This window comes from Peromyscus leucopus, chromosome 8b, assembly GCF_004664715.2.
Source record: "Peromyscus leucopus breed LL Stock chromosome 8b, UCI_PerLeu_2.1, whole genome shotgun sequence".
Taxonomy (NCBI): domain Eukaryota; kingdom Metazoa; phylum Chordata; class Mammalia; order Rodentia; family Cricetidae; genus Peromyscus; species Peromyscus leucopus.
The window spans coordinates 74,231,892-74,248,447 of record NC_051086.1 but is presented as its reverse complement, the minus strand read 5'-3'; the positions used below and the strand labels follow the sequence as shown (position 1 = coordinate 74,248,447).

The window sequence follows — 16,556 nt, the reverse complement described above, 5'->3', positions numbered from 1 at the left end:
TGTGTCTCTTGCCGGCTGGGTGGGGAGTTGCTGTGACATAGGAAATGTGTTGTGGGGAGATAATAGGGATATTGCCATACAGATGTCATTTCTAGGGAAATTTTCACAAACACATATCATTTCCTGTTTTTACTTTTTTGACAGGACTATTTGGCCATTTTTTTTTTCTTTTTCTGTTTTTGCTGTTGTTATGTATTTTTGTTTGTTTTGTTTGTTTTAGCACGTGCCTTGTTGGCAAATGTGGGCTGACTATAGTTGGTGCAGAACCTGTAAAGGGATCTCTTTTCTTAATTGTCCTAAGTGTCCCATGGAAGTAGAAGAGCCAGCTGGGTAAAAGGAAGCTCTTAATGAGTTCTTTGTTGTCCTCCAGAGCCTTTGGAATTGTTGAAGGCACTATAGCTTAGAAGCCTGTGTTTGCCTTTACAGTAGAAAGAAAATTCCTCCTCGTTCTGTGATGGACACATACTCTAGCCACTGTCACTCACTTTCCCCCTCCCTGCAGCCAGACCCTTTTTTTTTTTTTTGTCTGCTGTGCTTGATCCTTGATCTATGTTGTTTGCAGGTGGGCTGGCCCTCCTCTGAGACAGACATCAATTGTGAAGATCAGAGTGGGCTGCCTTTTGAAGAATTTTTTTTCACATTCTGCTTTGTAGCCCCGCTGAGATGTGGTGCGCCTTTCATGTTTCCTCTCCATCTGTCTCTCCAAAGGGCAAAGGGGGTGGGGGGGTGGGGGTCTTCACATGACTGAGGCTGTTGATGCTGGCTGCAAATTCATTTCAATTAATTTCTACATTTTTGTCTTGGGCATCTAACACCATTGTATTCCTTGATTTTGACCTTGTTCTAGCAAGGCTTTCTGTGAGCAACAAGAGGAAAACTTTCTGTACCATCAGAAGCAAGAATAAAAAAAAGTATTTCATTCATTGTTGGAGAGGGGGAGTCTGTTAGATGCTATAGAGTCTTTCTTTTGGTGATACTGGGTCCCAAGCAATAGTGCAAATGTTACAGATTGTATTAATTATCTGGGAAGTCTTTTAGTGACCCTTCCTCAAACAATGATGAAGCATTTATTGACACTCTGCCATATACTAGGCACTGGAGATCTTCAAACACATTGTTTCCTATGACTGTGTTGGAGCTGCCTTGGGTCTACTGAGTCCAAAGTCTTATTATCTCTCTGCCTGCAGCCTACCACTGGCCACGCCTACTTTGGGACTTCCTTTCCTGGCTTCTTTTCATGTTACAGTGCAAAGTTGAAAAGTTGCCTCAGACTAGATAGCCCTAAAAGCATAAAATATTTAAGATATGGGGATTTAAAAAAATCTTTGACCCCCCTGTACTGTATCGGAACAGCAATCAGGTCATTAACAAATAAGACTATTTATGCTTAAAAAAAAAAAACCAAAACGTTGTACTGTACATGAACAGCAATCAGGTCATTAATAAATAAGACAGTTTATTTGGCTTGACATTGTGGGTATAATGCCTCATCTACCACCTGTTATCCCCTCTGTCCAGTCCCTCACCTTTCCTTTTTATTTTGTTTTGCTTTCTAAATATCTTTATGTTTTTGCAGAGGTGGTGACTTCTACATCTGAGTCTAAATGCCAGTTAGTAATAATTTGATTTCTTTATTTCTGAATTTCCTATCAGGATTCTTGTAATAGACTGTTTGAAATTCTAAATGGTTTAGTGAAGCATACATTTTTTTGGTGTACCTTTCTTGAGAAGTCAGATTGTGTAATTACATGATGTGTAAGCAAGTTATCATGCTCTGGCTGTGAGAGCAGAGACATCCTTGCATTTTTGCCTGCTGCTGTGCTAATGCACAGGAGAATGTAGCCAAGATGGATGGAGACAATGCTAATATCAGCCTATGCACCTTGGGTTTATTGGACGTTTGCTAGAAGGAAGTCAGTTGCAAGGCAGCAGATTTCAAATGTCAGGGTACTTAAGAAACGCTTTAGTGTGCTTGTTAAGAAAAATGTAGATTCCCCAGACTAAGCCTTGAGGCTGCTGAGTTGGTTAAGTGTTCTATGGATGCCTATGATGCTTATGAGAAAAAGCTAGCTGTGGGGTAATGCCTTGGCTCAAGGCAGTGATTTTAAGTAGTCCAAATAAGGTCATTATCCACGATGAGTTTTTAAATCCTGGTTCAGTTTATATTGAATGTGATGTAGCTATAAACTTTAAAGGCTTAAGTACATGTAACAGGAAGTAAAATTATGCCCCCATGCCGTAAATGCTTCTTAACTACCTCTACCATACTAATCATGACAACAGCATTTCATGTTTATGTTTTGTAGTTACAGAGCTCCCAGTCTCGCACATCTTGTTTGATTTTCATGCCAGCTCTGGAGGTCGATGTGACAAGTGGTTATTTTTCATTTATAATGAGAAAACTAAAATTTATAAAACAAGTGATTCCCACTCCCAAATAGCTCTGTTATTAAACAGGTCTAGAATTTCCATACAGCGTTTCAGTGTGCCACATTGTTGTTTTAGAGAAAAATTATACCATTCTCTTTCACTGCTCTCTGATGGTCAGGATGAACTGTCCACAGTTGAAAAATCTGATGGTCCCTGGGTGTTAACATGGAAGTGGCCATAGGTACATGTAGACCGGTGTATCAGTTGTTTTTAAAGAGCATCCCTAGTATGGAAGAAGAAACCTCCTTTTTCTGACAGAAACTTTACAAGACGGGTCGGGAGATGCAGGAGAGGATCATGGACCTGCTGGTCGTAGTGGAAAATGAAGATGTAACTGTTGAGCTAATTCAAGTGAATGAGGATCTGAATAATGCCATCCTTGGATATGAGAGGTGAGCAGACGGTGTGGCACACCCTTTTACTTCCTTCTGGCTCTAGTTTCACTACCATGCCATCCTCAGTCCTTCTGGAGAAGCCATGAGAGAATATTCTCTCTAGATCTTTCTTTCTCAGTAGCACCGGCATTTGGATAGTAGTGGCGTAGTTTTCTCTTGTGTGGCCACTACTCCCCAAATGCCAGAGATGCTCTTCCGAGTTGAGGTGACTCAGTGGCCAGCCTTGGAAAGGTACCATTCCTGTTGAGAATTACTAGGACTGCTTTAATTGTACAGTGAATCCATTTCTAACCAGCAAATGAAGAATGGGGTGAGTGGTGTAATGAAGAGGTAAGAGGGCCTAAATTCAAATCTAGATGATGTGAGATGATATAGATAAGTTGACTAACTTTCTGAAGCCTTCCCTTTAAAAAACAAACAAACAAACAAACAAACAAAAAAGCTCTATCTTTGGAGGGGTCGATTTTTTTTTTCCAGGAGTATATGAGATAATGCATATTAAAAACAACTAACACAGTAGCATATTGACAGCTATTACATTTTTGTGTGTGATGCTGGGATTGAACTCTGGACTTTGTCCCTGGTAGGCAAGTGCTCTATCACTGAATTATACCCCTGATATTTCCTGCACTGAATCACCATTTTTTTTCCTTCTCATTAATGTTCCATTTAGACTTTAAAAGTCACAAAGATTTTCACTCTTCTTCTCCCCCTCACCAATAATGAGGCAAGAGAATGGGGAAGACAAAGCCAGCAGCTGTACTGTGGTGGTTCCTTTCTCCTTCACAGTCTCACATGCACTGCCTCGTAGGGATGGCAACTTTTTGTAAGAAAACATGATGGCGAGCCCAGTCACCAAACTCTTAGCATTGGAAAGACTCACAGTCCTAGACCTTTCCTGTGACGTAAATCTCCGTAAGCAGAAAAATGTCCACAGCAACCACATGGTTTTCAGTATTCCAGCTGCTATCTGGTTTTCATTTGGGAGAACTGCATTGCCAACCATAAGATCATTGGTTAAATGCGCCCTCGAAGGAGGCACTTTTGTTTATTTGATCTAGATCGGGAAATTGGATTGCTTGTGTTGACTCAGCTCTGAACAACATGTACCGCAGTGGCTGTGGTCCTTGAATCCTGAGACAGAGAATTGGGGCTTCTCGAAAAGATGCTTACCAGTTTTATTTTTCTGCCAGGAGCCCCACAGTTTGAAGCATCACAGATTTATTATTATTAGGTTATAACCTAAGTTCTCCAGGTTGGGAGATGCAGGCATCTGTCTCTGGGCTGGATTCCAGGTGTCAGCAGGGCTGCATTTCATTTTGGAGGCCCCAGAGGAGGTTCCATCTCCTTACCTTTGCAGCCGGTAGAGGCTGCCCACTCTCCTTGGCCCACGTCTTCTTTCTTCCATCTTCAGCGCCAGTACCCACTTCAAAATGGTTCCCATCTTAACTTTCTCCTTCTGAGCCTTTCTTTTCGACCACTGTTTTTATGACTACAGTGAGCATGTCTCTAATATCCGAGAACATCTCCTAGCTAAGGTAAGCTTGCCAGTGACGTCATTCCATCTGTAGTCTTCAGTACCCCAGTTTCCATCTAGCCTGTCACAGCCACAGTGAAGTAGGACATGGGTATCATCAGAGGAGAACACTGTTCTCCATGTAACCGTCCAGCCTCTAAGTCCCCAAAGAGTTATCTCCATCCTACCTGCAAAATATTTCCATCACCCCATTTGGCAAAGCATGCATTTTAGAAGAATCTAAAACAGTGGTTCTCAACCTCCCTAATGCTGCAACCCTTTAATTCGGTTCTTCAGGTTGTAGTGACCCCCAACCATAAAATTATTTTTGTTGCTACTTCATAACTGTCATTTTGCTACTATTATGAATCATAATGTCAGTATTTTTGGAGATAGAGATTTGCCAAAGGGGTCACAACCTACAGGTTGAGAATAGCTGATCTAAAACTTAAGCATGTTCAGATACAGAATAAGCTTTTAAAGTATTTTAGGCTTTTGGAGTCAGTGACATAATAGAAATAACAGAAGTTTCTGAAGCTACTTTTAATTTGCAAGCCAACTCCACATTTACTGCCTGTATTTTCACTCTGTAGCTATCTGATTTTGGCTCTAAAGTACATCTCTGAAGACATGGCTCAAATGTTATTCGCATTTAGCAGGCAGAACACTGAGGTTCAGAGAGTCGGATTCACAGACATGTAGGGAGTAGGGAGTGATGTGGACTTCTATAGCTTCACTGGTCTTTTATTTTCCAACTGTTCTAACTGCTTCTCTTTTACCTTGGTAGACAGGAAATGGGAAATTAAGTCCAAACTGTAAAAGGTCAGTCTTTTCTTTCAGATCAGGTATCTTAAAGATGGTACACTGAACACTAAATTACTTTTCATGCTTTTGAATATTTTTATTAAGTTAATTCTTTGACAGTTTTATACATGCATATAATTTACCCTGGCTTCCCTTTCCCTAAGCCCTGTCTTTTTCTCCTCTTATTCTATCAACACACACACACACACACACACACACACACACCAGTACCTTTCCAAATTCACAACTTTTTTTTTTGTTTAGTTGAACACCTCATTTAGTTTAATCAGGGCCATCTGTGCAACTGTTGGATTAATTTTATGAAAATTATTTATAATGACAAAGTAAGAAACAACTTTATATTTGAACATAAGAATTGGCAAAGGTGTTGTTGATTTATTATGGTAAAATATTATAGGCATTAAAAATTACAGTTCTAAGTGACTAGAAAAATATAACACAATTGAATTAGGATGCAGAATTGCATAAAGTATAATTTCAACTAAGTTTAAAAGTAGTTAGACACAGTGGCACATGCCTATAATTCTAGTATTCCAGGTTCAGGCAGGAAGATCATAGATCTAGCCTGTGCTACAGAGCAAAACACTGTCTCAAAGTAAGTAAATTAATACAGAAATAAAGTCACTTAGAGAATACACATACTGCACATATTATTAATAGTGCTAACTTCTAGAACATGGGATTCATTAAGTTTTTTTTTAACTTTTTTATTTCCTCACAGTTTTTTCTAAGAGGGTAAACTAGAAGAAAGGGTTTTGGTGGCTTAGCTGTGTATTGGGGACTAAATACAGAGCTTTGAACTCTGTCACTCAGCCATATCTCCACCCCTGGAGAAGAGTTAGTTCCTAAAGGTATTTTCCTGGGATTGAGTAAGGGTGTGAGGCTTGACATCAGTATAGCAACTATCTGTGTATTTAATACTGCTAGGGTCTGTTTGATAAGTGATGTTGCGCTTTGCTAATTTAAACAGGTTTACTCGAAACCAACAAAGGCTTTTGGAACAGAACAGGAACCCGAAGGAAGCCACCAATGTAAGTGATTAGAAATGCCGTAAAGTAAATGATTACGTTCTTACTAATTATCCTTCAGGTAGCAAAGATTGCCTAGAAACAGCTCTTTCAAAGAGGAAATACATTGACACCCTGCAGTGGCTTTGGAGGTGTGACTTCCACCTTAAGTTGTGAGAAGGGTCTCTAGTTAAGGAAGGACTCATGTGCATAGTGAGATGCCATGGCCTGAAGTTTTCCTCAGAAAATATCCAAAGGAATGTATGTGAAGAGAGCCAGGATAAGTTGCATGACTTTCCCCCTAAATTGTCTCTTTGTTTGCTTTGTTTTCAGACTTCCAATGAGCCCTCTGCTCCTTCCTGTGATCTTCTCGACCTTAGTCCCATCCTGCCAACACCTATGTCCAATGGGGATGTACTCAACTCTGTGAATGCTCAGCTTTCAGGCTTAAGTAAATAAGCAACTGGGCCTTCTTTCACTGTATAGGACTGTGATAGGAAATAGTTCTCCTTGGTCTCCTAGTTGAATGCCCCGAGAAGGACAGAAGTCAGTTTGACTATCAGAGATGTAATCACTTCCCTGCAAAATGGTTGAGTTAGATCCAGCAAATGAATGGGGTGTGCAGTGGAGGGCTTTGGAACTCATCCCACTGACTTAGAATGCCATGGAATTTACCTGACCTCCAGAGGTTTTGCTCCTCACTAGCCAATATTTAAATCTCTTCTGGACATAGACTATTATTGTTAGATTTCTCTGCTATAGCACAGGGAATAATTGATGCAGACAAAGTAATTCAGGAATTATGAAGCAAGACCGGATAATAGTGAAATGTGAAGGTAGTTAGAAATGCAAGTTGGAGGTCCAGTTCTGCCCCTAACCTTTGAGACTTCCTTACTTTCTGAAATGAAGCAGTGGTTTCCTGAAAAAATTGTGAAGAAGAATGAAATGGTATTTGCAAAATGCACTGTAGGCTTGAAGTTACCCACCTTATCTAACTTTTAGTATCTTCTACCCTTATTTCCAACAAGTTTTGTTATGCTACAAAATAAGCAAGTTGAAAAAAAAATTCAAAATTCTAAAATTTTAGCCAACCCATAATTTGTTTTTCTCTTACATTTTGGTGTTTCCACAGCAAAAGTATTCAGTATTGAATTTGTGGTTTGCTTACAGCTTGCTTCATTGCTGAAATATTGGCAGCTTGCTTCTGTAAGCTAGTGAGATGTGTGGAACCACTTGTACTGGAGAGTTTTCATGGGTTTTTATTATGGAATTTGGGCAAAGGAGGATAATTATTCCCTTTTGGTGTCTTAACAGTATGAGAGTTTAAGAGCTTAGAGGTGAAGGCTGAGCTCTGAAGAAATTCTAACTGTTCACTTTCGTGCTAGGCAGAAGACATGCACAATCTTTTCCATTTTGGTTCAGCTTGAGATTTTGGAAAATCCAATATGTAATCTTTTCCATTTATGACAGCCTCCTTATGTGGCAGGGATTATCTGTCTTTGTTTCTTTTTCTGTCCCCTATAAATGATGCTTTTTAGTCTCTCTTAGAGGAAACCCTCGTGACAAAAGTATCTAAATTAATCTCTTTCTTTAACTTGGAAATTGAGGATAATAATAATAGTAACCATGAGCATGATAAAAATTGCCTTAAAAATAAAACACATGCATTTTATATTTTAGGTGTCAGCTCTCCGAGTCCTGTTATAACAAACAACTTGTATCCCAGGCTTCATCCACAGGTGGATTTGCTAGCATCAGAAAATACAGAAACACCCACCCTGTAAGTATGTCAGGAGCAATAGAGAACCACTGCCATGGTGTTCTGGCTCCTTATGTAAGAAAACATGATGTTGTGTGACACTGTTTCTGGGAAGATGTGAACAAGCATCTACTTACCCCAGATATGGAACCTACAACAGACAGAAGTACAGATACCACCAAAGTCCAACTTGGTGAACCATGAGTTTTACTGGGGTTACTTACAGGAGTAAGGGTGAGGGGTTACATACAGGAGCAGAAATGACTCAAAGATTCTGCGTCACCAAAGCCCATGCCAGCGTGAGTGACAGCTCATGAAAGCTGGGGATCTACCTATCACTGTACAACCTAGAGCCATCTCAACAGGATAGTGTCTCTTTCAGGCAGCTCAGTTGTTCTGGGCCTCTTCTAGGCAGCTCAGCTTCTGTTTCTTCCAAGTGGCTTAGCTGATCTTAGCTTCTTCCAGGTAGCTTTGCTGGTCTAAGCCTGTTCTAGGTGGCTCATCTTGTCTGAGAGTGTCTCTCAGCAACCCTTACAGCTTATATATGCTGGGAGAGGGCAGTAGTGGGGAACTAGTGAATCTTGTCAGTTTCAGTGATTTCCTGAACCTATGGAGTTGATTACTTCCTGAGCATGAGGACATTCCCTACAGAATGGAATATTTCACTTCCTCTTAGAATACCCTGTTGTCTCACCTCCCCTTAAGCATTCTGTGTTTTAAGGATCCTCCCTCCAAGATGGGAGGTTTCAGCTTTAGAGGAAACTGCTACACAACAGATGGTATAGAAAAGTAGAGACTTTACAGTCAGACCCATGTCAAAAATCTTAGCCTTGCTTCCACTTAGCAGTTTGGCACAGCATGAAATGTTAGCCACTCGGAATTCATTTTTCTCTAAGAATACTTCTTAGGAGTCACACAAAGGTCATGAAATGTAAATAAAATTCCTAATGTAGCACTTACTACCACCCATAATAAGCCTTCACTATATCTTTTTCTCTGATTTTGTTCATGGTAGTCAGTTCTGGGAAATACAGTGACAGACAAAGGAAGATGAGGAATGGTTTTCAAAATTGGTGAGAATGATGGCCACACTAATTTCATGAAATTGCCTACATATAAAAATGCTCTGTAACTTTGTTGACTTTATATATGTATTTGCAAAAGTTTTTTTTTTTTTTTTTTTTTTTTTTTTGGTTATTGACATCATCACTATTCCTTTTGTACAGAAGAGGGGACTGGGACTTGAAATGGAACTTGCCCAAATCTATAGTAATTAGAAAGATCTCCAAAACATGTGTACTGAGATTCAGATTTCTTAGAAAACTGTCAGTAAAGCATAAAGATTGGTTGGTTGATGGATTTTATTTTATTTTTCTTTTACAATGTTCTACTCTATAGTGCAGGCTGACCCAGAACTCACTAGGTGGCTGAGGCTGGCCGTAAATTCACAGCAATCTCTTAACTCTAGGAAGGTATGCTGCACTCATACACTTAAGTATTTATGAGGCTATTCTTTACAATATGGTAGGCAATGGTGGCTAATAAACCTAAGTATTCATTAGTTGGGGACTGGTTAAACAAATAGCTATGTGATATATTATTACTGTACAGTTAGGGGGAAAAGAGGATCTGTACATGAGAAAGTATCTTTACTGTCACACAGGAGAGAAGATGCCAAGTAGTGTGAGTATACTATATTGTATTTGTGTAAGAAAGTGCTGAAAGGATGAAATTTGTTAATATTTATATCTTCTTGCATAAAATGCAGAAAAAACAAAAGGTAGTAGCTCACATTTAGGGTTAGGCAGGATAGATAAGACTAAAAGTATAAATAGGTTGGATTTGTCTTATGACAAGGCTAATGTTTATTCTTACACACACAGGAGCATACACAGACACAGACACACACACACGCACACGCACACAAACACACACATTTTAGGAAATAGGTAACATGTTTCCATGAGGCTGATACCAAAATAACATAAAAATTATATAAACAAATTTTTTTTTTATCTCATCTTCACTTCATTCTTTCCCTTCCCTGGTGTTGTACTGAATCCATTAATTGGCTGGGTTCTCATTTATCTTTCCAAGGCATCTGTAGGTAACAGGGAATATCAGTTTATTTCACTTTTATTAAACACTTGTATCCCCAATTACTTAATTGCTTTTTTTTATACTTAAAAGGGAGAAGACTATAGGGACAAGAATGAGAAAGTATTAAACAGAGAATTTCTTTCAAAAGTCAAGGGAAAAAATGTATAAGGGAAGAGTGAAAAGGTCCATATGCTAGGAAATGAAGCATCAGTCACCACCTCATGGGTTATCAAACTGAGACCAAACCATAGACTGGCTAGCTCTGGTCTTGGACATACAAGTCAAGCATATGCTGAAATGTTGTAGGCCAATTTCTAGTTGAGCTGCCTGCTGAGTAACTGTTTTTCTGCCATCCTGCTAACCTTGTTGGATAATATGAGAATGAACGACTAATACAGAAAAATTTACCTTGCAGCAAATGTCTCCATGAAACTCACAAAAGAAACCAAATCTCAATTACCGACATTTAGTTTAATGTATAACATCTCAGATCATATTCCTGTGTGCATAAATCACTAAGATGATTGTTAATGTCTCATAGTGAACTTGAACACAGATCACATATCAAATTGTTAGCCCCAACAGGTTCTGTCTCAGTAGCACAAATCTTAGTTTTTACAAGCATCCCAGGAGAATTACAAACTAGTGGCTTAAAAAAAAAAAAAAAAAAAAGTGGCATTAAACAGTTGTCTCTCTATAAATAATATGCTCTGCCTTAAATTTTTATTTTGTTTCCTCTTCTTTAATTTTGAGCAGTTTGTGATGTATGGGTATGGTTTCTTTTGACGTATTTGTGTAGGGTTGGCTAAGCACCTTAGTTTCCTATGACTACCATTACAAATTCCCACAAACTAGATGGTTCAAAACCACAGATATTTATTATCTCATAGTCATGCAAGCAAGAAGTCTAAAATTCAGTCTCTCTGGCACTTTTCAGTAATAATTTGTCCTCTGCCCCTTCTTTGGTGACTTGGTATTCCTTGGCTTCACTGGCTTAATGGCTATTCCAATTTCTGCCTCTACTTTCTGGCTGATTCTTATGTGCAACTATAGTCTCACTAAGCTTTTCTAAGATCTCTGTCCCTTAGACTTGAAGCCCAATCAGATCATTCAGGTGACGACTGCATCTGAAGATCCTTAACTACATAGAGATCTCTTTTCTAAATAGGATAACACAGGTTCTAGGCATTATGACTTGAACATATCCTTTAGAGAGTGGGTGAATGACATTTAATTCACTGCACAGGCCTTCTGGAATCTGTGGGTTTGCTTTTCACCAAACTACATTTTAGCCTTTATTGATTCATATTTATGTTCAGTGCTACACACATTCTGCTTACCTGTTGGGACTGTGGTAACAATTGTTGGATGGTATTATTGCCTCAGTGTTTTAGGGCTGCTTGTCTAGTCTCTTTCACGCCTGTTCAAACTGGATCATGTCTATGCTCTACGTTCAAGTTCACTAACTGTTCATTCATCTCCTTCATAATTAAACCGACTCAAAGTTTGTTTCTACTGTGTTCTGTTTTTTCATTTTTAAAATTTCCACTTTGTTATTTATGTCTTCTATTTGTTAACTGACATTTTCTATTTTTCCATTTTTAAAAGCATTACTGAATGCTTGCTTCTTGGACTATTTGTATTGCAGTAGCTGCTTTAAAAATGTCTTTGGATGACTCTAACAACCATGTTCTCTTGGTATTCATTTCTGTTGGCTGCCTTTTTTATTGCATTAATTTTTTTCGTGTTCTTTATATGCCTAGTCATTTTGAATTATATCTTTGGCAATTCTTATTTTTATTAGTAGATGCTTGGTTTTGGTAAAAATTTAGTCTATAATGTTGATTTTTTTGATGTTATTAAGCGAAGAACTTGGTTAGATTCATTTCATAATTTCAGCCTGCCTCTGTAATATGGGGTTCAAAAATCAGCTGAATTTTCAAAGCTCTTGCTGTGCTGTTCAAATCTATCCCTCCTATGTCCCACCCTGTGGTCAATCAGAAGTCTAGCAGCAGGTTTTGTGTCCAGTTCTGAGTATACTGACTTCATTACGGAGATCAGAATCACAGACATTATTAACAAGTCAATCTTATGATTTCATAGCAATCTTACAAGATTGTTTTCCTGAATTCTCTCACCTTTGGTACTCTCTGGTGTCCTGGAGCTCCCCTTCTCTGTTCTCTGGTCATCTTATTATCTAATTACCTAATCTTCATTCTGCTGTGCTTTTCCAGACAAATGGTAAGACAGAAAGAAACAATGGGTATTCCCATGCTTTTGAGGTCACAGCTTAGCCTACTGGAGAGAAAGTTTCCCCAACTCCAGAGTTTACTCTCCTGACCTGCCCTGCTTCCTCTGGAGCCACTGCAGCCACCATAGGGTTGGCTATGTTTGGGATGTAAAGATGGATCAGAGGCAGCAAGAGGTGTCTTTCTTGCTCTCTGCATGCAAATGAGTGCTTTCCTTGGAGTTCTGTCACCACTTACAGTCTAGAGAATACAAACGTGGTAAATTCAACAATAGCTCAGCGGTACTTAAATTTTAGTCTTCTTTCCCAATCAGCCTGCTACTATTTCCACATTCCTGACTAGCTTCACTGGCCTCTGTTTTCCAGGTTTTATAGTGGCATTAGTAATGGGATAAAATGAGTTTCCAGTCCACTTTAACCAGAATGGGAACTCTCATCTTTCCTAATGTTGGCTCTGCCCTGCTTCTCATCTTTTAAGATGTAATGGGTGGTAGCTACGGATGGAAAGACTGCAGGTTGTGTTTTCAATCCTGTACTGTGTACAGTCCAGGGCTTTAAGTCCTCTACTGCCAAAGACTGGCGTGTTTGCTGTGTCTGATTTTGAGTCTCATGACCGGGAGGGCACCGAAACCAGATGGCATGTTATCATTTTGTGAGTTTGAAGTGGGGTGTCATTTTGTGTAGGCTGAAGGTGTGCTACGGGCTTTGTTTTCAGACCAGGGAAATCATCTTACTTTTTGCATTTGTGTTCGCGATATAGGGTAATCAATCATGCTGTGTTATCACACTTTCCTAGGTTTGCCCAAAGGACCAGCCAAAACCTCGCCTCAAGTCACACGTATGATAATGTGAGTAACAAAACCCTTTTGCTAGCAGTTGACCTAGTCAGCAGATAATCATGACCAAAAGCATTGCTTGTTGAGTCTTATGCTCTACTCTGTGTATCTTTACAGTTGGTTCATACAGCCATGTTGCAACCTTAATCTTTAGAGACAGACAAATTTTATTTTACTTTTCTTGGATAAGCTGGTAAAAGATAATGATGTCATAATTTCTGGGCCTGGAATATAGCTCAGTGGTACAGAACCTGTCTAGTATGCACAAGCCCTAAGTTTGATCCCCAGCACTGTAAGAAAAAAAAAAGTTATAGTTCCTTTAACATTGTTTATATTTGTAAATTTCAGAGTTGTTCATCCTTCCCTCTCCTAAACCCTTGTGAAGATCATCAGTGTCTTCCACGTAATTAAACTAGTCCTACTCTGAACAATTAGTCACTTGCTATTTTGTATAGTTATGACTCTCAGACACTCCTTGTTTCTCTCTATTTCTTCTTCCCTCTTCTCTCCTGATATTTCAGTATTGGAACCCCAGGCACAGACTTCTCTCTCTATCTTATCTACCTCGTCCCTTTAGAATCTTTTGTTTCTCCCTCTTTCTCCTTCTTTGAGACAGGGTCTCTTTGGCCATGAACTCCTCAGCCTTTACCTCCTAAATAATGGGATTAAAGGCATGCACCACCATGCCTAGCTTTGGTTCCTGCCTTAAAATAACCAAGATTCGACAATCAACAAAATTTTATCTCCAGCCTAGACCCTGCTCCCTGAACTCAGAATTCCATCGACTTTGCATCTCCTCTCACCCTTTTCTTCCCAGTACTCTCTGCCAGCTCTTCCAGCAGACTCTGTACCTTGTTAAGTGGCCAATGCTGTTTATCAGTTGCTTAGGGGGAAAGCCTAGTCAGTATCCCGTGACCTCACCATTTTACCTTCTACTTTGTTCACTGTCCTACACCCCTCCACTTCCCACCCCAATTTAAGTCAGTGGATGCTTTAACAACCTCTCCAGGCTTGCTGTGTTTCAGCTTTTGCCTCCCAAGGCTTCTCTCCCACCCTATCCCAATGTCCTCTTAAAAACCAAACCCGAGCCGGGCGTTGGTGGCGCACGCCTTTAATCCCAGCACTCGGGAGGCAGAGCCAGGCGGATCTCTGTGAGTTCGAGGCCAGCCTGGGCTACCAAGTGAGCTCCAGGAAAGGCGCAAAGCTACACAGAGAAACCCTGTCTCGAAAAAACCAAAAAAAAAAAAACAAAAAAAAAAAAACCAAACCCGAGCAGTTTCCTCCAGTCATGCCGTTCATCTGCTGAAAATCCACCTGGTTGTATTCCTCCCTGTTTTATTCTGTGGACACCTGGAATGCCGATCTTACTCTGCCCATCACCTCTCCTGCCTCACCCTGGACCTGTCTCTGCTCACTGTGCCTCAACCATAATAACATCCCTGACTTCAGAGCCTAGAAACTTGTATCCTCCGATATTAATTATTCAGCAGTCTGCTGGAAGGTCCCCAGGGATAAAGCATCCCCTGTTGTAGATGTAACCAACCATCTTATTAAATAAGAAACACAGAAACAATGTAAAAGAGAAAGCCAAGAGGTCAGAGCTCAGAGCTTAAATCTCACCCTTCCTCCTCTGTGTCCCAGCTTCTCGAAAGAGAGTTATTTCCTGTCTGTAAGTCGCTTTTCCAGTCATTCTGCCTTCTCATTGGTTGTAAACCCAAACACGTGACTGCCTCATCACTGTCTGAATGTACAGCCCCCTAGGTCTTAAAGGCATATGTCTCCAATGCTGGCTGTATCCCTGAACACAAAGAGATCTATGGGATTAAAGGCGTGTGCCACCACCGCCACACTCTGTCTATGGCTCTAATAACTCTGACCCCCGGGCAACTTTTTTTATTAACATACAATCAAAATCACATTTCAGTACAATTAGAATACCACCACACCCTGTGACCAGGCTATGAGCGCAGAATCCCACTGTACATTAGCCTCTCTTTTCCCAGTTTTCTTGCTCTTTCACCATAGAACACGCCACTGGACACTGCTGTCCACTTGTCTGTTTTATTTCTTGTCTTAACAGTGCCTGGTAGCTAGTAAGCGACATACTTGTAGGATGAAGGAGGAAATTACAAGAAGTGTTTTTGATTTTTGAGACAGGGTCTTGCTATGTAGCTAGCCTCAAATTCACCATTTTCCTGTCTCAGCCTCTCAAGTTCTATCTTTATTTGGTATGCTAGCTAAACCTGGATAAAGAACTGCTTGTCTTTATTAGTCTTGATTTGATAGCATCACTGCATGCCTATTTGTAAACTGAATTTCATTCCTGTGCAAGGCTGAGATTTCATATTCAGAATGAAACAGAAGCTAGATTGAGCCATACAATTCCGCTTCTTCCTTAAAAAAACAGTATTTTTAAATACATTTTACATTTTATGTGGGAAATGGAATGTAATGAGCATGAAGCCATGCAGACAATTTTACAAGTAGTTATTACTTTAAAATGAAAGTAGTAAAAATGACTAGTTCTCACTCGGTTGAATGTATATGGCTCTTGAAGCAGTGCCATTTGGAAACCTGGAAATCTAAGTAACAAAAATGCTTAATGGAGAATGTAAGCCTGAACACGTGTTATGCTTTCTTCAGTTTCTGGAACACTCCAATTCAGTGTTACTACAGCCACAGACTGCCACAGCAGCACCATCGAGCCAGAGGCTGCCACTCTTGCCCAGTAATCATCCAGGTATACAAGACCCTATACTTTGCATCAAATAAGTCAATTCGTTAGAATGCTGGAATCTGCCAAAGATTATTAACTGAAAATAGAGGAGAAATGTGGAGAGCTCATTGTACTTTGAAGCCACATGTAATAAACTCAGGGCTGACACCATTATGTTTCACATTAGATTATAAAAATACTTATTGCCGGGCGGTGGTGGCACACGCCTTTAATCCCAGCACTCGGGAGGCAGAGGCAGGCGGATCTCTTGTGAGTTCGAGGCCAGCCTGGTCTCCAAAGTGAGTTCCAGGAAAGGCACAAAGCTACACAGAGAAACCCTGTCTCGAAAAACCAAAAAAAAAAAAAAAAAAAAAACTTATGCTGAACTGAATATTGTATTTGGTTTGCATTGAAATAAATGAAATTTAGTTGAGGTCTAGAAATCTTTTTATGTATAGACTCATGAATTTAGCAGCATTTGAACTGTCTGTTTTGGTTGTATTTGTTAGACTCATATGTTTAAAATCTAAATATTAAGTACTGTCACATTAAACAGAATATTAATTGTGCATGTTCCTCACAAGCACAATGTGTATGTACTTACTTGTCTCTTTTTTTTTTTTCTTCACGCACCTAAAGTGATAACAAACAATGATCTCCAGCACCCAATTACTACGAGGTAATGGAGTTTGATCCCTTAGCTCCTGCTACAGAGTAAGTCATT

General features: G+C 39.7%; 1 protein-coding gene across 3 annotated transcripts in view; it reads left to right on the top strand.

The window, feature by feature from the left end:
• Tom1l1 (target of myb1 like 1 membrane trafficking protein) overlaps window positions 1-16,556 on the top strand; it is a 48,409-nt gene that overhangs the window by 23,359 nt on the left and 8,494 nt on the right. For all 3 annotated transcript variants that reach the window (XR_005090492.1, XM_037201575.1, XM_037201576.1), the window contains exons 8-14: window positions 2,689-2,822; window positions 6,137-6,197; window positions 6,507-6,624; window positions 7,854-7,953; window positions 13,077-13,128; window positions 15,760-15,856; window positions 16,472-16,546. Coding sequence is in view for 2 of the 3 variants with exons in the window: in XM_037201575.1 (XP_037057470.1) it covers window positions 2,689-2,822; window positions 6,137-6,197; window positions 6,507-6,624; window positions 7,854-7,953; window positions 13,077-13,128; window positions 15,760-15,856; window positions 16,472-16,515 (606 nt within the window). In the remaining variant the exon portion in view is untranslated. The remainder of the gene's footprint in view (window positions 1-2,688; window positions 2,823-6,136; window positions 6,198-6,506; window positions 6,625-7,853; window positions 7,954-13,076; window positions 13,129-15,759; window positions 15,857-16,471; window positions 16,547-16,556) is intronic.